This window comes from Oryzias latipes, chromosome 7 (genome assembly GCF_053564925.1).
Source record: "Oryzias latipes strain Hd-rR chromosome 7, Olatipes_Hd-rR_3.1".
NCBI classification, from domain to species: domain Eukaryota; kingdom Metazoa; phylum Chordata; class Actinopteri; order Beloniformes; family Adrianichthyidae; genus Oryzias; species Oryzias latipes.
The window spans coordinates 19,689,285-19,713,349 of record NC_136243.1 but is presented as its reverse complement, the minus strand read 5'-3'; the positions used below and the strand labels follow the sequence as shown (position 1 = coordinate 19,713,349).

General features: G+C 38.6%; 2 protein-coding genes across 10 annotated transcripts in view; one reads left to right on the top strand and one right to left on the bottom strand.

The window, feature by feature from the left end:
* Positions 1-8,437, top strand: part of LOC101166717 (glutamate receptor-interacting protein 2) — a 33,858-nt gene extending 25,421 nt beyond the window's left edge. For 6 of the 9 annotated variants that reach the window (XM_020704732.3, XM_020704730.3, XM_020704731.3 and 3 more), the window contains exons 17-24: positions 29-173; positions 398-537; positions 931-1,113; positions 1,198-1,357; positions 4,323-4,437; positions 4,674-4,898; positions 5,783-5,929; positions 7,028-8,437. In XM_020704732.3, coding sequence (XP_020560391.1) covers positions 29-173; positions 398-537; positions 931-1,113; positions 1,198-1,357; positions 4,323-4,437; positions 4,674-4,898; positions 5,783-5,929; positions 7,028-7,225 — 1,313 coding nt within the window. In that variant the 3' untranslated portion in view covers positions 7,226-8,437. Of the gene's footprint in view, positions 1-28; positions 174-397; positions 538-930; positions 1,114-1,197; positions 1,358-2,428; positions 2,661-3,869; positions 4,438-4,673; positions 4,899-5,782; positions 5,930-7,027 lie in introns of those variants that run through there. The other 3 variants (XR_013657497.1, XM_078950527.1, XM_078950526.1) reach the window with 3 other exon arrangements.
* A 1,174-nt stretch (positions 8,438-9,611) lies between these two features.
* Positions 9,612-23,596, bottom strand: slc6a6b (solute carrier family 6 member 6b). Its single transcript, XM_004070517.5, has 14 exons — positions 23,356-23,596; positions 21,539-21,768; positions 21,308-21,442; positions 18,971-19,205; positions 18,574-18,706; positions 17,879-18,013; positions 17,015-17,118; positions 16,746-16,870; positions 15,277-15,389; positions 14,139-14,276; positions 13,639-13,741; positions 12,724-12,824; positions 12,185-12,355; positions 9,612-11,874 (listed from the first exon to the last, which is right to left on the bottom strand). The coding sequence occupies exons 1-14, from the start codon at positions 23,364-23,366 to the stop codon at positions 11,719-11,721; spliced, it is 1,890 nt and encodes a 629-aa protein (XP_004070565.1). The 5' UTR covers positions 23,367-23,596; the 3' UTR covers positions 9,612-11,718.
* Between the last annotated feature and the right edge of the window lie 469 nt (positions 23,597-24,065).

Genomic DNA, 24,065 nt, shown 5'->3' with positions numbered 1-24,065 from the left:
TGCCGTCTGTCTTTTCTATGTGCGGCAGATGAGCTGGAGATGTCGGGTTCAATCATTTACACCGTTGAGCTGAAGAGATATAACGGACCTCTGGGGATCACAATTTCTGGCACTGAGGAACCTTTTGACCCAATTGTCATTTCTGGCCTCACTAGGAAAGGTCTGGCTGAGAGGTGAGAGAAATTAAAGTTGTGTTAGAAGATGACAAATTGAACCTAACAAAAAAAAAAATCAACAACAATGTAAACAATAACTGTCTGGTCTGTTCTACAACAAGCCCACTCTTTGTTTGGGCCTTGATCAGCGCGCTGGCAGACTGACAGTTTTCCAACCCACAAGTTGGTACTGTCTGGTATAGTCTGGTATCTGTCTTCTCTGCTTTTTTTTAACTATGCAGGACTGGGGCCATTCACATAGGGGACAGAGTCCTGGCCATCAATGGGGTCAGCCTGAAAGGAAAGCCGCTGAGTGAGGCCATCCATCTGCTGCAGATGGCTGGAGAGTCCGTCACCCTGAAGATCAAGAAACAGGCTGACCGTAAAAAGTCTTACTCAGACTCCAAACCTGACTTAGGCTACTGTTTTATGGTTGCAAACTGAGACAACAGCAAAAGCAGACCACATTACAAAGGATTTTTTCAAATGCGTTTTAATTTTAGTTTTTAAAAATGTCACTAATATTTGGACCTAAGATGCATTTTTTTTATTTTCAGCCTGTATTTTGTCTTCAATGCAAACTTTTATTTTGTGATTTCCTGATTTTATTTGAAGCGTAATATTTGGAAACTCTAAAAATCCAGACATGGACGAATTGTGTTGGAACAAATGGGGTGGCAGTTTATAACTTTTACATAAAACTGTGCTGCTTTTTGTTTTGTAAATCCTCAAAGTGCATTTCTACCTTACTGTGTGTCACCTGGTTTTTCCTCAGCGACTGAAAGACGGCATCCTCCAGAGAGAGAAGCTGGGTTTTTAAGTGACCTGGACGATGACTTGACAGACTCTCAAAAAAACAGTAAATTCTCAGAGATTTACTCCGCCACTGTGCCCAGTATTGACTCTGCCATGAGTTCCTGGGATAGCTCAGGGTTTGATGCAGGCTACATTAGCCAAGGTGAGGTCCACTGCAGGAAAACTGAGTCTTCTGAAGTCATGGTAGAAATTTACTTTCTTATTATTATTTTCTTTTTAATTTTAGGGACGTATCTACACAAAACTTCAGATTTATTGCTGAATCCGCCTGAGTGGAGGCGCCCAACGCTCAGGAAGCCCACTAGTTCCAGCTCTGCTGGCTTAGTCCACCGCACAACCCTTTACGATGGAAGATTCACTGAAGACGAATGGGACAAGATACCTGGGTGAGTGCTCGAAGTGTGTTCCAAAGCAGTGTCAAGCAGGCCTTTTTCTGGGTCAAATTTGGCTCAACCATTCATCCACCTGAAGTCTGATCATGCACGTTTGCAAAAGTTTTCGTTTCGTAGGGCTCACCGTTGTAATCTTTCAGATTCTGCATTAAAAAAAAAGTTCTGTTCTGATAAAAAAGTTTATCCGACAGAATCAAAGCTTTTTCACGAGTTAAACTGCCAGTATTTAATCAATCAATCAAACTTTATTTGTAAAATAGCACTTCTCATGCAAGTGCACAGCTTGAAGCGCTTTAACATTAAAAACAGAAAACACACAATATTACAGTGAAAAACCCAACCCACCCTTCACCCTTCCCACTCCCCTCCATTAAAACATATGACCCATGGCCCCCACGTACAAAGAATAATGACTATGTAACTGTAAATAAATGTAACTGTAAATAAATAAACAAGCAAATAAGGCTTGGCTCTGCTGTGAGGAAACAGTATACAGGAATCTTTTCATACCAGTAGCCAGCCTGGCCATGGGAGCATCGCCACAGCGCCCACCCAGACTGGGACAACAACGGGGTCCACTTCACAGCCGTGAAGCTGCAAAGTTAGACTCCAGCCGCCCCAGCAAGGGCGAGAAACACGGCAACAACCACCGCCCAAGCTGGCGAGCCGTGGAAGAAATGATCCCCACAAGAAACACTGGGTCTAAAATCATAAGATACTAAAATTAAAGACATAATATGTATGTATCCCTTGTGCTATCCTAGGCACTTTAACATTGGGAGTTGGGTCATCTAGACCCACTAGACAGTGCATGGTCCATGGATTACATGAAATCTTTCCACCTTTATCCACCTTTGTCATGGTAGGGAGAACACGTCAAAGTAAGGGTGGGGTCATAGATAGCACAAGGGTTAAAAACATAAAATTGAAAATAAGATGCATAAAATGAAATTAAATGCATAAAATAGCATATACTAAAACTAATAGAATAAATTAGCTGTTAAAATCAACTAAAAGCAAAATTAAAAAGGTGGGTCTTGAGCCTCTTCTTAAAAACCTCTACAGTCTCTGCAGCCCTGAGGTTCTCAGGCAGGCCGTTCCACAGGCGAGGACCGTGATGGCAGAACGAAGCCTCACCATAAGTTTTGGTCCTCACCTTAGGAACAACTAAGAGGCCAGCACCGGAGGACCTCAGTTAAAGTAAGTTCTTTAGTGTGTGTGTATTTAGACCTGCTTGTTGGAACACACTTCCAGTTCCTTCTGCCTCGTCCTGATACTTGCATTTTTCTTTATTCTTCCTTAATTTCTTCTTGTTTTCTTCAGTTTTACTTTTGTAAAACCTATGAATCATCTCCATTTTATTATCAGTGATAATGTGTTTAATTATTTTTCTTCATAATTCTGTTTAAACGATACAGTCTTGGTCAGATCAGTGGCACTTCTAAGTTGTAAAAACAGACATGCCTTAAACTTCCCGGAGATTTAAAAAGAAAAATTAGTCATGATTGCCAACCAAAGGTCAAAAGTCAGGGTTAACACAGCCAGAGTTGTGAATGGTTGGTATCTATTGCCTAAATTGAAGCTGAAGCAACAGCAATGAAAGTCTGTCTGTGAAAAGTCATTGTCATTTATCTACTTCAAAGACCTCAAGGCTGATAAGATAGTAAAACTCTGTTTCATTATTTTATGTTGTCAAGAAGGTTGGGTCAACAAATTATACGTGGCACCAATTTGATGACTAACACACGAGAAGCTGAGGGTGGAGCCTAATGCTGAAACGGATAGTTCATCCACTTCTAATGTGACTTTGCTTCTGAAGGTTGAAAAGGTTGAAAATGTTTTTTTTTGTTTTTTGTAAATTCGTCAAGATTGTGTCTTTTTTTCTCTCGTTTTTTTTAATTCTTTTTAAAGAAAAAATGTTAAGACCTGTCGTGTGTTTTTGATGCTTATACTACACTGCAGAAACAAGAGATTAGTCAAAAATATTGACCCCATTGGCTGATTTTCTTTTAATAAATTTAAATAAATCTGCGAATGGGGTAAAAAAAAACAATTCTAGCCACTAAAACATGTCTTCTCAAACTAAGATTTTTTTTCTATTTAAAGAAGTTTTTTTTTTTTTACTTTAAGATTCAGATTTTGCGGTGTAGAAGCTCCAAGTTTAAATTGAATTATGAAATATGATTTAGGTATTTTAAACTTAAACATTCTATCCAGAATTAAATTTTAGTTTCAGGCAACAGTAGCGAGAACACATGAAACCATGCAAAGCAAGCAATAAAAGAATAAAAGTATGAAAAATGCCACAGCCATAATCAAGTCGTGATTCAAAGTTTCCAGATCTTCTGACCATTACTGTATTAGGTGTAATAACAAAGATGGTTCATTTTTCAGTTACATCCTTCTTAGCTCTACATACAAGCAAACTTCATCTTTGGAATCCTTTCTTTCTGTTGTGTGTTTCTTATTTTTTCCAAACTGTCCTGTTTTTTTTTTCCTTTCTCAGGTATTCTGTCTCTCATCTGCTTTACTAACTGCCAACCAGCTCTTTGGTGTTTCACATAGATGCATCTTTTTCTGTTCCCCCGTTCCAAAACAAAACCCATTTCACCTGAAAGAGCCCAAACGGCGGATACACCAGACATGTATCTCCTCTCACGTCCGTCCATTTTTGTGACCCATGCCCCCAAGTTCCCGCCTTCCTTTTTTTTTTTTTTTTTTTTCTGGGGGTGGTAACTCAGTAGTCAACTTTGAAGCCTTGACTAACTAGCGGTCTGCTCATTATTGGAGCTGTTTCAAGACAGATGATTAACTGTAAAGCCACACCCTGAGACATTTTCAAAAGGGACTCTTCAGCCTGGCAGCCCAAAAAGCTCCATTTTCCCATGCTGCTTTGAATGCAGCACCACCCTTCAGACTGCTGGGCTGCTCTCATGTTCTGGTTACTGCATTGTCATAGATTTATCAGCCCACCTCGTAGCCATGGCGCCTTCAACAAGGAAGACAGTTTCTGGTCCCAGACTCTCCAGGACCTCGAGACCTGTGGCCAGTCGGAGATTCTCAGGGAGCTGGAGGTTGGTAAAAAGATGGTTTCCTGTTTTCCTCTATCAGCCTTGTCCACACAAGTCCACAAAGTGGATGCAGAATGAAGGCAGATGAAGCATTGTGTTAATCATCAGTGTGTAATCTGCTTTTAGATCTAAAGAAACAAGCCATGCACCTGCTGTCAAACTCCCCAGTGTCTTTGTTGCTAATCTTTGTATACAGAATTAAATTTGTGAGTAATTTTTGCTACTTTGGCCCCTTTCAGGCATCAATGACGGGCAGTACATTAAGTTTGTATCTAGAGGAGACCAAGACCTGTGAAGAAGCCATATTTCATTCTGACATTAGTACCATAAAGAGGGAGGCAATCCACAGTGAGGCTAAAAACAAAAGCAGCCTGAGCATGTTGACCAGAGCCAGAGAGGTGTCGTCCGGGACCAAAAGGGACCCTCCAGAAATTGTGTCCCCCACCGCTTTGGCACTTCATAAGGTGGTTTTAAACACAACTCATTCCTACATTTTGTAAACAGATGCAGCTTGTAAAGCTCAGAAAAAGTCTATGCTTCTAGATTAACCCTCATAAATTTTCTCACAAGAAAAGCTACATTGATAGAAGTGCGTGAGTTATTCATTTACAAGTAAAAGTGTCAAGTGGTAAAAAGAGTTAATAATCATGCTAGTGATTTATTCTAAAATAATGTTGTTAAAACAACGGAAAAAGATAATTTATAAGTCATCTTTTAATAATATTGATCATTTATGACTCAAGAAATACAGTCTGGTTGGAAAAAATAGCAAAAATTCAAGTGACGAAGGTTTCAAATTAAAAATAGAAGTGATTGACACGACCAGACTTACACAACATTTCAGTGTTTTTCCTAACATTTTTTTGTCACACATGACAGCACAACAAACAGTATGTATAGTGAAACTAACCATCTGCTCACAGGGTAGCTCTGAGATCAGGGATGCATGCTGGGAAATTTCCTCGGTGTCATCAGCTGCTTTCATGCTGCTCTGTTTACCTGGCAATAGCTAAGTATGTCACAGCCTTTCAGTGAGGAACAGAGCGATGTTTTGAGCTGACACAGCTTGCTTGATATCATGGAAAGTCTTCCTCAAAGGTGTTTAGTTCTGTTACCCCCCCCCCCCCCTTGCAGGTGAGACATCACAATCCAATGGAAAGAAAAACAAAAAACGCATACAGTTACAATGAGTGTTTAGTGTTTAAACACAGTATAGAAGACATAAAAACAGTGCAAAACCAGGTTCATTTGATCAACTAAAACAGATTTTTTTTAGTACTTTGTTGAATAGTTTGACAATTTTGAGAACATCTTTATGGAAAAGGAGTAACTTTGACTGTGTTTGCAGGTGACTCTAAGGAAAGACCTGGACACCCGAGACTTTGGCTTCAGCGTTTCAGATGGACTTCTGGAAAAAGGGGTTTTTGTGAATATGATCAGGCCAGATGGCCCAGCTGACCAGGCGGGTTTGAAGCCTTTTGACCGCATTCTCCAGGTAGGCTACAGATCTCCAGTGGGGCCCAAAGAAATAGTTGTCAGTCAGAAGAATAGTTTTTCCATCTTTCGATGGGCTTTTTTTAATGTTGTTTTCCAATATTTTATAGCTTATAAATTTCTCTAAAGAAGGAAATGTTCTGCAGGAAATCCAACATAAAAAAAAAGGTTGAAAGATAGTTTGCACCTTAGTTTGGTTCATCCCTAATAATAAAATCGATCTCTTTCAGTCAAATTACAGTGAAATTGGCCTCACCAAACTAAGTGTTCTGACATAATAAAATAGGATTTAAATTGCATTTATTTATTTTTTGTTTTGTTTATTCTGTCAGTTTTAAAATGGAGAAAAGGTTTTGGGAAACAAAAGTTCAATAATACACTTTTAAATTTACTGCTTCCTGGAGCAATGTGCTCCATTTCAATGTGATAACAATGTCACTTGATTTCTGATTCAATATGTTTGCTTAGATATTGATTTATTTGGCAAAAATCCATTCCAAATCCTATAGTTTTCGCAAAATTGGAATTCAAAACGGAGACCTTCATTAAGTTCAATTTTTTTTTAAAGTTTAAATCTTTCCATTGTTGCTTGTTGCTGCTGTTAATGGTTTACTGGACGCCCTGATTTCACTTGGATTCAAGGCTACTACCTTCTGTGTGCAACAAAATCGATAGTGCAGTGATGGAGCTGCTCAAAGCTCCACAAAACTTTAGATTAGCTCCACTGTTGCTTCGAAGTAACTTTACTTAGAAATGTCTTTTGATTCCGTTTCCACATCACTTGGTCAGGGTAGGCATGGAAATATATATCCTGGTACAGTAGAAATTGTCACAAAAGATCACATCAAACTATTCATTTACTGAGCAGGGAATCGCACTCCCTTGGGCTAAGTACAAGAGCTGCATGTCCCGATGATTTAATTCCCTGTACTGGGTTATGTTGCATAAAGTTTGGATGGAGTGAGTTGCTAGAATTTCTTATTCTGCCCTTTTTTTAAGAGTAAATAAATACACAAGTGATTTTAAGGTAGTACTTCTAACAGTTTCACTAAAAGGATGCAATCTCAAAAGGACATTTCTCTTGCTTGTGGTATTTCAGGTGAACCGCGTGAGGACCAGGGACTTGGACTGTTGTTTAACGGTGCCCCTAATTATGGAGGCCGGAGACGGCCTGGATCTGGTCATTAGCAGGAATCCACTGGCAGCCGCAGACGTGGAGCTGCCTGGCGACTGTGACGACCCCTCAAACTTACTATTCTGCTTTGCCAACAACAGGACCAACAGCATTGCTCTGTGAAAAAAGCAGTTAGCCATGTTGGACCTTACAGGCTTGCACACTAATGTTCTCCCATAGCACTGAGAGAAACAATCAGCCTGAAAGCATCTTTTTTTGTTGTTTTTTTGCCACAAAGTCACCAGTACATGTGTTCAGTAGCCCCTTTCTTTTTTATTCATTTATTTAATAGTCACTAGTGCTCACACGATGCTGCTTCCGACACCCCCACTCTCTTATTTCCCCCCATCAGAGGCAAAGGGGACACACTGTTCTGTAACAAGCTCTCTGGGGAAGGTACCACTATCTGCACATGGGAAGCCAAACTTCATTTTACAACACGTTAATTAATTAATTTATTTTTTGTTAAAAAAAAAAGACACAAAGTGTTAAAGGCCCATTTCACCCATACCATTTGTTATTTCCAGTTTGGCTTTTTGTCTTTGTGACAGGAAGCCACCGGAAGCAGGAGATGCTTTCTCATGATCGCATTTGAAGCCATGTCATATTTCCAGACACGATGATGCCTTTCTGTTTTCTCATTGCTGTCCAAGTTGCTTCAGACAGAAATCCTTTTATTTTACAATTTTTGGGTTCACATTGAGTTTTTTACTTTTATCTCTTATTTTGACACTGATTTTTTTCCTATCACTTTAAGTTGTTTTACCCCACACAACCTTTTCTTTTTAACATGCACAGAACTCGTCTTTGGTGTTTATTCTATGACATTTCACACTTCAGTGATGCAATCCAGTTTAGGTTTTTTTTCATTACTGCACAATGTTCTCTACAATTTTTTTTTTCTAAATAAATGTGGCTTGCTAATCTGGAAACATTGTGTAATTTGCCATGCTGATTCATTTAAATATGGTATGATAGAGAAGTTTGCCTGTTACTGGAACCCTCTGAATTCTGGGAACAGTGGTGTTCTGACTTCTATGATGTAGTAAACAGTGGCCTATTTTTAAGAATTCTTTTTTTTAAAATCTTAATTCCTTTTGTTTTACAAATGCATTGTAGTGTGTAGTGCTTTATTATTTACAGCAGCTGCACACATGATGTATAATCGCTATTTAACATATGTAATGGTGCATATTTTTCATAATTTATTTAATGTTTTCAAATAATTACCCCTGATATGTATTTAGTTCTGAGAAACATAATTTACTTATTTATTTTGATTACTTCATCATTGTGTTAGAGATGTTTTTATTATAATAAAGACGTACGTCACCATTTTTAATGTTCTTTGGAGTTTAATACGCCAATGTGGACATAAATTACGATTAAAAAAAAATTATTACACGGTATTATTCTGCCTAAACTCCTGTCAAAAAAATGGTTTGGAGTTCAAAAAGTGCTGCCCGATTAAAAAATGACTCAATCCTCATTCTTAAAATGTCTTTGCAATACTGCAGAAAATAAAGCTTATATAATTTAGAAAATAGTCCTGATTTATCTGTGGGAATAGAATTTGACATCCTGACCTTTTAGAACTTTAAGAAATCCATTTTGTTTCTTTTGTTGTACCATATAATGGTTCAGAGCACGTGTGTGTTCTCTGCCCTGAAGTGTTTTAATTTGACTTGGTCAACTGCTATTACAATTTTTACACTCCCCATTTTTAAGTTTTATTTGGACTTTAAAATCTAATATGAAGCCTTACATATACTAAGGTCTAGTTATAAAGGAACAGATTTATTTAATATATTTTCTTCCACTGATTATCATCTTGTTTTATTTTGAAATCAATATCAAGGTGCACCAGCTTCCAAAGCTTTATTTTTCCAACTGTATAGCTTATTTGGTTGTTTAGATGTGGTCAAGTGAGAAATATTCCACTTGTTCATGAGGTGGTTCTCACTTTACAGTTTATTACTCAAAAGAAATTTGGATAAAATTCTTCAAAGATGCAGTTTCCATGTTTCCATGCTGCTCTGTGTCAGTCCAGCATGTTGTGTCTGCTAACTTGTGACGCACAGACCTTGGTTTCAGAGCCTCTTGAGCCACTATAAAGTGCAATAACAGATTTGATGAGAACAACAAACATAAAAAGTGTTCTCTCTGTTATGTCCTCACTAGTTTTTCAGTCCATTTATTAACTATCCATTACCTGTTAAGCTTTTTGCTGAACGACTACATATTGATTACAATATAAGTCAAGTCCAGCTGAAAATATGATTCACAAAAGCTTTAGGTTTTTTTGTTGTTGCAGTGTTTATACCAAGACAAAATATTAAGTTTAATACAGGAGATTGATTGGTGGAAATTTTTTTGATTTTTCTGTCCAATTCTTTATTAATAAATCATAATTTTTTTAAATAAATTATAGGATTATTTGATGCCTTCCACCAAAGGGAAAAAGTCAGTGTTTCTCTGATGCATCTGAAGTGAAAAAGATTCATACAAATCCAAGGAAAAACATATTTATTTTTATCTACATCGGAAAGGATGCAGTTTGCATCCTGGAGGGGAAAACTGCGAGACAAAACAACTTTGGTACATTTCAATTTCCTAGTAGCACACACAGACAAGTCCTGTGGGAGCTTAGGAAAACAATCTCTTCAGACTTTCTATCTGATCAGGTTAACTGTTGATCAAATCCACATAAAATTGTTAAATTGTGTGGGTTTTTTTTCTAATGAAATGTGTTTGAAAATCTGCAAAAGATTACCTCTGTATTATCTGATTATTGCCTAATTATTTGAGCTTACAACAACTGACATCTCGAAAACAGGTCAGCCTTCCACACAAGTGATGGTGTTCAAATCATGTTCCTGTATAAAACTTTTTTACAAAAAGGCATGTGTGATTTACAAACATTCACATTCTACAATAAAAATAACAGAACTTTACACACTAAAATCCAGTGGTAGTGCTGCAGAGCAATCCTGCTGCACAGAGAAATCAGAACAGAGGAGGCAGCTGTCAGGCTTACAGAAAAAAGTAACGTGTTTAGGCGATCTCACAGATTCCACAAATCAGTCTAATTCAGAGAATGTGATATTCTTTAACTCTGGTTCCCCTTTGCTGTTTGCAAAGAGACAAACTACTTCCACTATGTCAAAATTTGCTATATCAAAAAGAAGCTAAAAATATTTCCTCCCTGTATTTATTGCAAATGTAAGTGCAAATCTAAAAACTATTAGAACAAACACTACAGTAAAGGTGAAATGACATAAAGTGCAAATAGAGGTTTTTTTTAATAAATGCACAAGGGCGGACTATAGTAGTCACACAGGCAGTGTACAAGTTACTCTAAAAATGTCACTTCCCTTTTTTCTCCTTACATGTCTTGTTTTAGCTGTTTGATGATTTGTCTGATTTGTTTGTCAGGATTGATAGATGCTTTGTATTCGGCCAAGGCCTTGTATAACATGTAATTCAAAGGGTGCAGAGCCAGATTAACTCCATACAACGCATTACTGCTACCTATTATAGATATGTGCTCTAGAGCTACGTACACACCGGGCATGTGACGTGGGTACATTCCAAGGTGTTCACAATGGACAAGCAAGGAGGGGCTTCTTTGTTTTCTTTTGCTACTGTTTACTAGCTCATGTCCGCCACCTACAGCTGGAAGAGGCTTGGTCTGAATTGTCTGAGTCGTGCAAATCTAGCAAATTTTATTCCAGCCTTTTTCTTTCACAGCTCTATTTCAATATATGAAAGACTTTGTGTCATATAATTCCAAACTGTGCACAAACCATAGTTATTATTTTCTCCTTCATGATCTATTTTCAAATGGTTGGCACTTCCATGGACGTAATCCATTCATCACTACCAAATCCGAGTCCCCGATTGGTCAAAGTTCAACCTAGTTTCTTTTTCATCATGCGTTCATTGGTCCCGCGTTTTGTACGCAGAGCCTGAAAACTGTCGTAAAAACCTATGTAGCTACAAGTGAACATGAGAGTTTGGAATGCGGAAACCCAAAACTAACTTTTAATTGGAAGTGGCTGAGGACGGTGTAAACGTAGCTTGAGGGGGGGCCAATTCTGCTGCTTGCAGATGTAAATTCCTTTTCGTTGTTGCACAAAATATAAGAAAAAATTAAATAGGTTAGCTGATCGCATTAGAGTGTTTAGATGATTTTCCAAAGAAAATAAAAATGTCACAGTTAATAATCCAATTAGAAACTCAGTTTTTTGAGAGTTTAAAATTTCCTCCTATTACAGCAAAACCCGTCAAATTCCTCATCTTTCTGGAATCAACAGAAACATAGTAAACAATGAGCATGTTTTCTCTCAAAATACTGTCTAAGCTTAGATCAGTGCCAACTACAGCAACAATTGTAACATGAACAATATCAACAGAGTAAAAAAAACAAAAAAAAAAGAATCAAAAATTATAAGACGAAAAAATTTAAACAGTAATATATATCTCTCTCTTAATAAAAATCAATCCAAAGAAAATCTACTATGAATATATTGGACAATGTAAACCTACCCTTATCAAAGTTAGCCAACATGATAACACAGAAAGCACATCATTCGTATTCCTCTCACAGAGAGCGCTCACATCATTGTTTCTACAACGGCCTGGGTGGGCTTGATCAAGCCATTGTTCCCGTTTGGGTCCAGGGGCTGTGTCAGCTCGCTGCACTTCACGTTGTACTCTTTCGGGCGAGAGCTCACGCCTGACTTCGCCGGTGCTGCCACTGCCTTAATCCTCTGAGGGCAGAACATAAAAAATGATGATCAGCAGCATGACCACATTTAGGCATGGGTTTTATATAAAAACACATTTTTTCGTCTCTTCCGGATTCACAAAAATTCTAATTAAAAAATGCTCAGAAATGCTACTTTAATCTTTATTTTCTTTATATATGTCTTCCATCATGAGAGAAATGCTACAAGTGCATGTTAGAAACACAGGAAAAACAATTTTCATTGGAGTGGGTCTTTAAACTCCTATAAAAATCTCCTCTCTTGGGTCACATTTGTGGCATGTTTTAATTTCAAAATGACGGTCACTGCTTACCTCAATCAGAGGCCCTTCAGACTGTAGGATCTTGATAACCATCACCATTGGGATGCAGATCATGGAGGTCAGGGCCAAACACCAGCCCAGGCCGATGGCCCAGTCAGGATACTCATACACTTTGTTATAGGTCAAGGGCTTGTACTTCACCAGGGAGAAGATAAAGCAGCCCTGTGAAACAATGACATGCTGTATTTAGTACAAGCTGTACATCATCTGTCACCTGGAAGGTTTAACAATCAACATTTGCCACATGCCATCGACAACCGTAATACAAGCCTTCCAACTTACTACCACAGACAGAGTTTCCCTAGGTACTCTTATTACAAAATAATCCCTAATCATCTTGTACAACCTTGACACATATCCATACCTTATCGGTTCATACTTTCATCTAACTTATTCACCAAAGCAACACAAAGCAATTGCTCTTTGGTCCCAATAAAGTTGTCTGTTTCTCAGAAGTGCATAGATTATTCCAGAAAAGGTTCCCATGAGGTAAAAGTTACATATAAGGAATTAACAGAGGGATGTCTCACCATGCAGAGTACAGGTGTGATAAAGGTCCAACTCCATTTCATCCATGGGTTCGGTCTGTAGCCAATCATGTCTTCAATCCCGTCATAGAAATTGTCAGCTCCTATTCAGGACACAATGTCAAAAACATTTTATGAAGTTTGTTTTCACCAAAATATAAATCAGTCAAAGATTTTAACGGACTCTGCTCAACAGTGTCTTATCTACAAACAACCTTGATGTCTATCTGAGGACAGATTTATAAGCCTGGATATGTAGTGTTTACCATAAACTAGGTAATGTTCCATATACTGCAAAAAGTCACGCATGTAGGTCATAATTCATATTCTGTTTTAGTACCAGGAGCAGATTAAGGGTCAAGTGTGTTTTTCTCGTTATATTTGGACACAGAGCAAAACTGAAAATCAAAAACTGTCTTTCACAAATTCAGATTTGAAATACGTTTCTATTGATATGTTCTAATTAGCATGTGTTTTATTTCAGTACCAACATTTTAGAGATATCTCACAACCCAAGATAGGAACTTTGATGGTAACCTGAAATGGATTTGCAATTTGCAATTGTTCCTTTATTGACATAACTGAATGTGAATCTCTGTAAATAAAAATAAAAAGGTGCAATAAAGTTTCTTGAAAAAAAGAATTGGCTTTATTCCATTTCAGACTCTTCTCCTGATTCAATATATCTTTGCTTTAACAAAGATACAATAGTTGTTGATTTAAAAAAAACCCTGAAAGACCACTTTTCATCTGCACACAAACCCATCACAACCCAGAAATCCAACCTGTTAGTTGCTAATGTGTAAAAACAACTTAAAGAATATATGTATTACCATCAATATCTGTACAACTTTTTTTTTTATCAAACTCCAGCAAATTACTACCTAAAATGGCACATGTACAATTAAATTTGCTTACCATAAACCCAGGCTACAGCAATGCACTCAAAGAATGCGACCCATAAAAGGCACACACCGCTGGCCGCATAGTAGTCAAAGAGCTGGAATACGTACATGCCACCCTAAAAAAAGAGACAAAATTTCAAATGAACTCACTTTAATAGAATAGACTGAAAGTCACAAGGAACATTAAAGTGGGGTGAGTGGAAAAGGAAGGACATGCATTCTGGCTCTCTACCAACAGAGGTAGAGTTCAACAGGTGCTGAAATGTCAGTGATGTAAACATGACTACTATATGGAAAATGGGATTCCATTCCATTCCAATCACACATACTGGATCTGACTGGTGAAAGTGGGAGGAGGCCATATTTGTTTGTGGCAATGCAACAGTCAAAAGACATGTGAACAATGTGGGAATTTCAAGGACCTTGAAATTAACCACTGGAAGAGTGATACACAACACGTGTTGCTTTTCTAAACATTTTAATCGGAAACATAAAGACAGTCAATAACCTTACTTTTGTCACCATAGCGAGTCCCAGGATATAGCTTATAAAACACATCACTGCTATGAAGATCTCTCTGCGGTAGCCCTTCCTCAGGACAGACGGATATAGATCCACAATTGAAGTGATTTGTCCTTCCACCTCAACAAACTGTGGGAACAAAGGTAGCGGTTAAGTTCTGAGCATTATTTGAAAAAATCTGTCTCATTTTGTGTGTAAAGCAGCTTTGTTTTAACTCCAGAGGCTGTTAATTAGGAAAAATAAAGAGTTGTCTTTGTTGGGCAGTAATGAGAATTCAAACAGTGCTACTCTCTGCAACATTGGTTTGTTCCTAGCAGGAAAAAAAACTGAAACAAAACAACAGACTCACTGTCTCCTTTTCTGTGCAACTCTTGTGCTCCCATGCATCACCTTACAGCTTTGTGAGTCAAAAAAACTCAAATCAAATTGCTCTTTCGTTAAAAATCTTTGTCATATTTCTTACTAGAACTTCGACTATAACAGTGGTATGCGAGCATACGCAGTGCAACAACATTTGGCATTCAGGTGCACAAGTATGCATAAAATTTATGTTGTCACAACATGAAACCCAAACACACCCTGACCTCACGTCTCCCATGGAAAGAGTTACACTCACAGGAGTGTTTGCATGTACTCAAATTTAAAAGCGCTGGCCGGATCTCGCTCTTGGCGGAGGTGGGTAACCAGCCATGGGTAGGACTGACTTATTACAGGAGTAGAATTACACTCAATGGTAGGAAATGTGATCCTGCAGAAGAATCCTTCAGGCATGCACTCATTTTGTGTCTGTTTAGATTGTCTTGTCTTAATCAAAGCTCAGTCTTGATTCAAGCTGGCTGCCTTGCTTGAAAGCTACCATAAGTTTTCAAAAATCTTGTTAGAAGAAATAATAGAGCATTAAAGAGAACCTACAGTGATGTCGATAGTAAAATTCATGATTGGAAGGGGCTGCTGTGTGTCTTTGTTATCTGATACCTTGGAGCTGCTGTTTTTTCTTTTTTTTGTCTTTTTCAACAGTGAAATTTAAAGAAGCAAGCTTAACCCCACATGACTCAAATGAAGTGTGACTAAAAGGAAGGGGCACCACACCAAACAAACTATTCCCCACTTAGCTTTAGTTAGAACTGACCTGGCTGTCAAGACCCAAAAGAAGCAGCATGATGAAGAAGAGGATGGCCCACAGAGTTGGCATTGGCATCATGGACACTGCTTTGGGGTACGCGATGAAGGCCAAGCCTGGACCTAGATGGAAAAAAGAATGGGGAAGGGGAGAAGGGTAGGAGATCATGATTAACACTTTCACTCATTTTCAGGACTGACGAAGCTCAAACTAAACAATGTCCATATTTAACTTGAAATTTTACAGAAATACTACATTTACCATAACAGAAATACATTCTTCTTGATAAATATAAGAAAATACATAGGAGATGTCTTGGATGTTTACACACAAGACAAACATCGACAACTACATTTTTAGGAGGATTTTCTCTTTGGTTCTACATCGTATTTCAGCATTATTCATATCAATGACACATTCAATCAATCAATCAATACTTTTTAAATTCAATTTATGCTACTGTCTACAATATATCATCATGACGAGATACAGAAGAATTACAGCTTTAACTGTTTATCTCACATTTTCCTTTTGACAATGGTTCTTCAAGTCTCCAAATAAACTTAGTACCAATGAGGTCAAATGCAGCACTCTGGTACTTACTGTGTACAGTAATAAAAACAGTCATGTCTTGCACAGCCTGATCAAAGCAGACCACTTCAACAAGATATGGTATAGGAGCATCAGACACAAAGTCAGCAGCTGAACCTCTAATGAGCAGTTCAGCATAAAGCAGGCAATTTCATTACAAAGAAAGAAGAATCATGTTTGAATTTCAAAATGTTGATTGTTTAGCTTCAAAAAGGTGATGTACGATGGATTCCTACATGTCATTCATCACAACATGAATACATCACAATAAGTCAGAATCATTTGGAGTGAGTTCGAACTGAAGTAAACAAAGACATTTCTTTTTTTTAATAATTGATTTTTCTCAATTAATCCACAAAGGAAAGACAAAAAGACAAAACAGAACCATGGGGCTCCACTCCATGAAATCCACAGCTTGATAACAGAACTGGGTTCATACAATGCAGTGCTGCTGGGCAGAAAATACCACCCCAGGGGGCAAGTCCACAGTTAAATACATACAACACAGAGTCAATCTCCTGCAGAAAACCCTCTGGTCAGAAAGATACACAGCTGCTGAACTTGGGATTATGGATTGTGTCGCTCGAACTGTTCCTTATTTTCATTTTGTTGCCAAAGCACTTGTACTCTCTCCTCAGACAAGGGGGAACATGGTCCACTCTGAAAGAACAACGCTGGCTCTTTGAGGCTTTTTTTCAAGGAGTGTGCAATTGCCGATACCTATGCTTTTCCGCTTCGTTGTGTCCGATACTGAGATAGAAGACATTACAGTTCTTATCTCTACAAAATTCTTTACTACTTTGTTTTTATTTTAGATATCCAATTGTTTCTGATCCTATGGCAGCAGCACCCACCATCACTGCTGCCATCACCTTGGATCCTCGTACCTGACTCTGCCACATCGGCAATGTCCACCCCTTGTTCTTGTGCCATGAAGCCCAGGACGGAAAATATTGCGAAGCCAGACACAAAACTGGTACCGCTGTTGAGGCCTCCAAGCAGCAAACAGTCCCTATGTCACACATATGTCATGGAGGTTGTTAATTAACACAGGTGGAACCGGAGTTCCCATTTTCTTTTCACGCAACCGTCTCTGACACGAGTTGCCGTCACTACTTCAGCCCCACTTCCCCCACCCGGCGAAAACACATCTCACCTGTAGCAGTTGTATTTATACTTGTTGTAGCTCCCCAGGGACGTCATGGCGCCCAGGCAAATGGCGTAGGAAAAAAATATCTGTGTTCCTGCGTCAATCCACACCTAAGTCAACAGAAAGGCTCCAGGTCACTACAGTGTATTAATTATTCATCAATTGATTGTTTATGGGTGTGATTGGACACAAAAGGAAATTTTGAATCCAAACCAATACAGTTTTATAATCTAATCTAAGGCCATGAGGGTCAAATGCAAAAAAGTCACTTTATTTACTCATTATGTCTTGTGCAGCATTGTGTGTTTTTGTCATTGTCAGACTATTTCTTTTTAATAATTTGCTTTGAAAATGTTAATCTAAAATTAAAGTAGCATTTCCATGTAAACTAATCCTAATACTAATTCTGACTTTTCGAAATGAAAGAATAATCTGAAAAATTAAATTAACATTAGTAAGGAAGTTACTTTTGCTTCATCTGGTGTGTTGACTTCCTGTTTTAGCAGACACTTGTCTTGTTGATTGCTGTTTAACTGCTAATGGCCTGTCCCTGTGTATCCAATTTTTTTCCTACTGTTTTGTTTAATGCTTGTTTGTAATAGAAAATTGCTCAGTTTATTCCTACCTCTGCCACAGAATTTTGATTTGTTTGCTCAATTTTGAGCTCAGATAATTATTTATGTTAGTTAAAAAACATAAAAGCAGGGGAAAGCAGTAAATTCCAGGATCAATGCACCCTTAATGTGAAAAAGAATGCAGAAAACCATTAGGGTATTAATTGTGCTTTATAGCCATTTTAAGGATAAAATGAGTGTGGATTAAGATCAAGGAATCATAGCTGTTCAAAGACAGGCTTCATTTGTACCCTACCTCTGGATCCTGGAGACGGGTCAAGTTAGGATATAGATAGAATTTGATCCCCTCAGCTGCTCCAGGCAGAGTCACACCACGAACCAGCAGGATGATAAGCATCACAAACGGGAAAGTCGCTGTAATGTACACGACCTGGACAAAGCAAAGTTTTGATCAATAAAATAGCTTATACACATAAAAAAGACAAACCAATGGGAACTGGGTGCAGTTAAACATACACTACATCTTTAATAGCCAATAAAACATGGTTCTTTTCTGTTGAACCATTTCCCTTTAGATAAATTGTGTTTCACAGTGCGTGTCTGAGAAGATTGAATTACACTGGGAAAGCTTTTCCCTTTGGTGACTGTTATCTGGTTAAACATTAATTGTTTTACAGGACTGAAGCCAGCATTGGGGGAAATAAGTCATCAATAGTCCCCAATATGGTTAATCATTTTCCTCTAACAGAGCGTCTGTCGACTCTGACCCACTTTCTGTCCTCCTGACGGCGGATCTGACCAAGACGTGACTTCCAGGAAAACACGTCTCTTAAAAAAAAAGCGCTTTATCCCTGTTTCCAAGCACTTGGGTTTTCACAGCGAAATCAGGGCTTTGAAACGAGTGGGAATTAAAAAAAAAAAAAACACGGAAGGCAAACAACATCCAGGCAACAGAGTAATTACTGGATGTGTCTATGACTTGACACTCACTTTACCAGTTGACTTGACTCCTTTCCAAATGCAGAAGAAACAGATCACCCACACAACCAGGAGACACACAGCTAAGTCCCACTTCAGGGGTCCTATGTCCTCAATCCCAGTGGATATACTTAGAACGTTGCGTCTGCACAGGAGAGATGCAATAAATTAACAGCATTTTATGAAATCTGCAACAGAAGAATTATTTCCTCTTAATTGCAAAACTAGTCCAAAGTTTATAAGCAAAGTGCTAGAAAAGGAAATGTTATAAAAGTAAACTGCACCATGCTGTAATGTTGCATAATCTAACAACTTCACACAAGCAAGATAAAGAATATATTTAAAGAATGTATTTGTGTGTGCATGTGAGTGTGCATGTGAGTTGGGCACTCTGTCAGTAAATACTCACTCCCAGAACTCTGTGACAGGGGAGGTAAAGTTGGTGGCATTGGCTGCCAGCCAGAGGGTCTTGTTCCTGCGTACTGTGTCCTCTATACAGTGCTCTGTATTCCAGGGCTGATTGCATTTTGCCCAAGGAAGCTCTGGCTGAAAGCACTGAAAGAGGTAGTAGAGTCCCCAAGCCAAAATCACGATGTAGTAGATGTTCAGCAGAGAAACGATGACGATAGATGCATAGCCTATTCCTGCAGAAGATAAAAGCACACGCTCAGTTGTAAGGTCTTCTCAACTTTAATATGTTTCTTTAAAAAATATATGTAAAAACACACTTTCTATATATTTTTAGAAATATTGAAAACAACTACAGAACAATTTGTCACTGCGTCACACAGGGCAGCATTTACTGGACTTTATGTTTCTTGCCATGTGACTTTAATAGCAGTTTTTGTTTACATCTGCTTGTAAAAAACCCCAGTCTCTTTATTTTCTATTTGAACATGTCTGAAATTTTGCATCTGGTCATTTGTTACTATTTTCTGTGCATAAAATCTGTCTTTTACAGACTCCAAATGTCTACCAAGCAGAAAAATACCCCTGATCTATTTTTTTTAGGTCAATAATGAGTCATCGACAATGGCTACAAAATAGGTGTGACCATTCACATCCAGCTAATCTTGAACTTTTTTTAAGGATATTTGTACATACGTCAAATTTATTTTAATGTATGTTAAATGTACATTTATGGTTTTACATGCTCTAAATTGGACATTGGCTAAATGATAGCCAACAGCCAAGACTGGGTGACTGGGTCAGACTGAAAGTATTTCTTACACCATCAATTAGCTAATGTAATGGTTAATCAGTAATAGCAAGTTAGACATTAACAAACCGCACTACAATATCTCGTGTAAAACACAGCTGCAGCATGGATTAACTAAATTTATAAAATAATTAAATGTAGAGCATTCTTGTTTTGTAATTATTGTGTGCAGTGATTGTAACAAAACCTCAAAGAGATACTGAATGGGCAAGGATCCACTAAATCTGCACCTGAAAAGGACATAAAACGGACTTGAAATCCTTGAACCTGCCTGGACTTTAAACCTGTTTAATGTCCTTAGTGTATTTACGTTATTTTTAGATGACTTTGCCACAAACGTGAGCGCACAGGAATCCCTGGTACTTTTCCACCACTCCAGAGTATTTTTAAACTCTTCATCTCTGTCACCCCCTCCTCATCATTCCTACATTCCGAATACAAACTGACTGACGTTTTATTGCTGGGACAGGTGGGTTTAAACTTGACCTAACATTGAGGAAATTTATGTATTCAAAATCGGATTAAAAACGTTGATTTAAAACTTTATGAGTTTGGAGATTTTCTGCAGTGACACACACAGAGTGATCACTTAGATGCAGAGGTGACCAGCAGCAGCTGTTCAGATACATGGTGCTACGAAGTTTCTGCTCTTTTTATGTGACTTCCCTCGTGTGAACATGAGTAAAGGCCTCAGAGCAGATGATAAGGGTGAGTTAGCCTGGTGTTGTCTGCAGCTGTCACTCAAGGCAAAGGGAAGCAGTGGGAGGTCCGTGTCTGTCCACTGTCATCGAGGACATTCGGAGTTCATAGTTTCCAATGCAACCAATTACATTTCATGGATTCTCACCGAAACATCATTACATTGAAAAACTGCTGGACCAAGTATTTTTAGAATCGTCTGTTTCCATGGTAACCAAGGATTTATGATTTATTACTCATAAATCCTGAAATCAAAGAGTGAATTGTTTGACCTAAAGTAACCTTGGCGAGTATGTCTGTAGATTTCTCCTTATGTTTGCGTAAATTGAAGCTTTTCCGTGTGCGATCTCCCCGAGGCCGACTCTTTATTAACATCAGCAAATCTTATTAATGCTCTCATCCAAGAGCCTGTGTGTTATTTCAACATTCAGCTTCTGCTTTGTGTAGCTGTTCAACATCCCTGCACAAAGGAAACTAATGAGGTTAGACTGCTCCAAGTGAACTGTTTTAAACAAAAGGGTGGGGGTCCCCTGCAGGACAAAATGTTCAAACAGTGAATGGTGGGCTGAAGAATGAGGATAATCAGTGCAAAAATAGTATTCAAATTCGATTTGATTTGAAATTTTTTGATTTGAAATGGTTTATTTCAAGCAATCACAGAAAAATGCACAAAACATACAATAAGCATTCATACATTAATTTAAACACGTATCAAACTTAGGATGATTAGATTGTAAATTGAGCTCTAAATGTTAGGAATTCCCTGACTTTGTAGCATAAGGAGAAATCAATTTGCCTGTAAAGAAGGGGGTGTGGTTTTGGACTGACCAGTGAAGATGGGGCAGAGCTTGGCCCAGCAGGTGATTCCTCCCTCAGATGTATACTGCCCCAAAGCCACTTCCAGGAAGAAGACGGGCAGGCCACCCCCAAACAGGAAGATGAAGTAAGGGATGAGAAATGCACCTGAGAGTTGCAGCGAGACAGGAATGAATGAGTAATGAATTAGTAATGTCCAGACTTTTTTTTTTTGATCGAACACTGTTGCTTTATCCCACCTACCTCCACCATTTTTATAACAAAGATAAGGAAAGCGCCACACATTTCCTAATCCGACAAAACCTCCAGCCACGGACAGGACAAAGTCGAGCTTGCTGGCCCACTTTTCCCTCTGGGGGGCTTTCCCCTCGGCTTCATCTTCTGGCCGGGTACCTGGGCTCTTCCCTGGTGAGGGCTTGAGGATGTCTTTGTGAAAGTCTTTCAGGCATTGGAGCTTCTCTTTTTGTGCCATGCTACAGACAGCAAAGGTGAAAAAAAAGGTCACCCCAGATGATGACACAACAAGGGAGACAGAGGTGAGAGGGATAATGCACAGACAGGAAGACGGAGCATTAGGGAGATAAGACTGTCCCCTGACTGTGTTACAGGTTGCTGCGTGAGCACATGGCTTTCAGTACAACACTGTTAATCTTGCTAATCTGAGGCGACTGAGGTATGGAGGTCATTCCAAGTAAAAAAAAAAACGTGTTTAGGAGTCTCTTTTGAGTTAAAACTAAGAGTGCAATTTAATTCTAACTTGTTAATGTTTTAAACTTCCTTAGTCCTTCAGTTCCTCAGTGAAAAAGCTCAGGCAGCAAGGCCACGCATCACTGCAGCAACGGTGTGGGAGCAAACAAGCACTCCTGTACATTCACACCAGTCCATCCTGTTTTCCAGCAAACCTGAATCTCACTCTGCCTTTGAAGGAGAAGGAAAATGCATCAAGATGCAACTTTAACATGAGGGACCCTTTTTTCTTTCTTCCTTGCAGCCATAAAAATGAGTGGGCAGCACCATCCCTCTCACATTCCTAAAACCGTGACTGCTTTCAGGAAACCACAACAGTTCAAGTTCACTTGTGTTAACACTTTTCAACTGCCGCTCTAAGACAAGATCTGTTTTTTCCACAGAGGAGGGTCTGTGGCCACACAGGAGCAAAATGAAAAGAAGGAGAAACCTCACGATGAGAGGAGTGGCTGAGGAAACCATGCCGACTGGGAAGATAAGGGAAAGCTAACATGTAGAAAAAGAATGAATAGGGACAAAGGGATCGCTCTGAGTTGGTGTAATATATAAGGTTTATAAAAAATGCCTGTGAATGGCTTCCTCTTACTTTGTTTTTCTCAAACAAGGGAAGAAGTTGGCAAAGAAACTTTTAAACACTTCCCCTTAACTCTTAAAGCCTGCAAGATAAATTTCACTCCGGAAGTTTAGACAAAAGAGTGTGCTCAGAAAAGAAGCAGAGCACTTAAAACGTTTTGACAGTACTATAATTAAACTAAAACATGCGGGGTGACACTTGAATAACGGTCAGCCCAATACAGATACAAGGAGCATTCTATCTTCTCATTTACTTTGCACTGTCCCTGCCGTCTTATCAACTCTAAGGATTTTTTGTCGTTGCTGTTGTGTGTGACAAGTCAGCTCTGAGTGCTTTCCATTCTCAAACCTGCTTACATAAGTGGATCAGATCTTGCGCACTCTGTTTCTCATCCTGTTTCTCTTCCTCTTTATCCCTTTCTCCCTTTTTAAACTGATCTGCGTACGTGCCTTTACCTGCTTGCTTGGAATTAGGAGGATGTCAGATAAGACTCAGCTGAAACGCCTCTGTGATTCAAAACTAACATATTTCAAAAACGATTAAAAAAAAGCCAAACACCCAGAATAATATTATTAGAGGATAGAAGATATTTAAGACATGGAAAATTTAAATAAGGCAAATGTGCATTTCCTATCCCGCAGATTTAATCTAATTTTACTCACAAAAGGAATCAGGAACATATTTAACTCATCAATAACTTATCAAACAAAAGTATAATCAAGACAATAAAAATACTTACATTTCCTTCATGGCTGCAACTATGTGTGTCTCTTGGCTGTTACCATTCCTCTGTACCAAATGCCTTTATGCCGACCAGGGTCACAAGAAGTGGAGCTGACAGGAGGCCCCGCCCCCTGGCTAAAGACAATTAAATCCCATGTGGAGATTGGACACAGTGTGTCTATCAAAGGCAACTCAGGTACCAACTTGGGAGACTGTAAATTTCCACTTTCTACCACTCCCTGCCCACAAACATACACACAACCCAGCGGTGGGGGAGTGAACAAATGTCCCAAGCTATACACACACACACACACACACATTCATGTTAGACACACAGGGGACATTTAGGAGGAAGAAAGGCGGATGATCCACAGTATAGATATCTTTTTTATTTAAGTTTCTAATACATTTTTAATGCATCTTTACATGTGAGGCATTTCCACTACATTAAGTAGTTTTGAAAAATTCTCTCTTTTAAACTTGTTTTGCTATCTAGCAAATGTAAACCAGCACTGTATCTGATAACAATGCCTTATAAGGTAATGCATCACTTCTCCACTAGGTCTTCTTAAACTGGTCTGTCCTCCAGGAGCTCATAAAGAAAATGCAAAGCTGCTAGCAAGAAGCAGGTGATTAGGAGTTGAGAGGTTATGGCCTCCCAGGAGTATGTGTGATGAAAAGTCAGCTCAAACGGCTTTAATACTTCATTTTTTAAAATATATATTC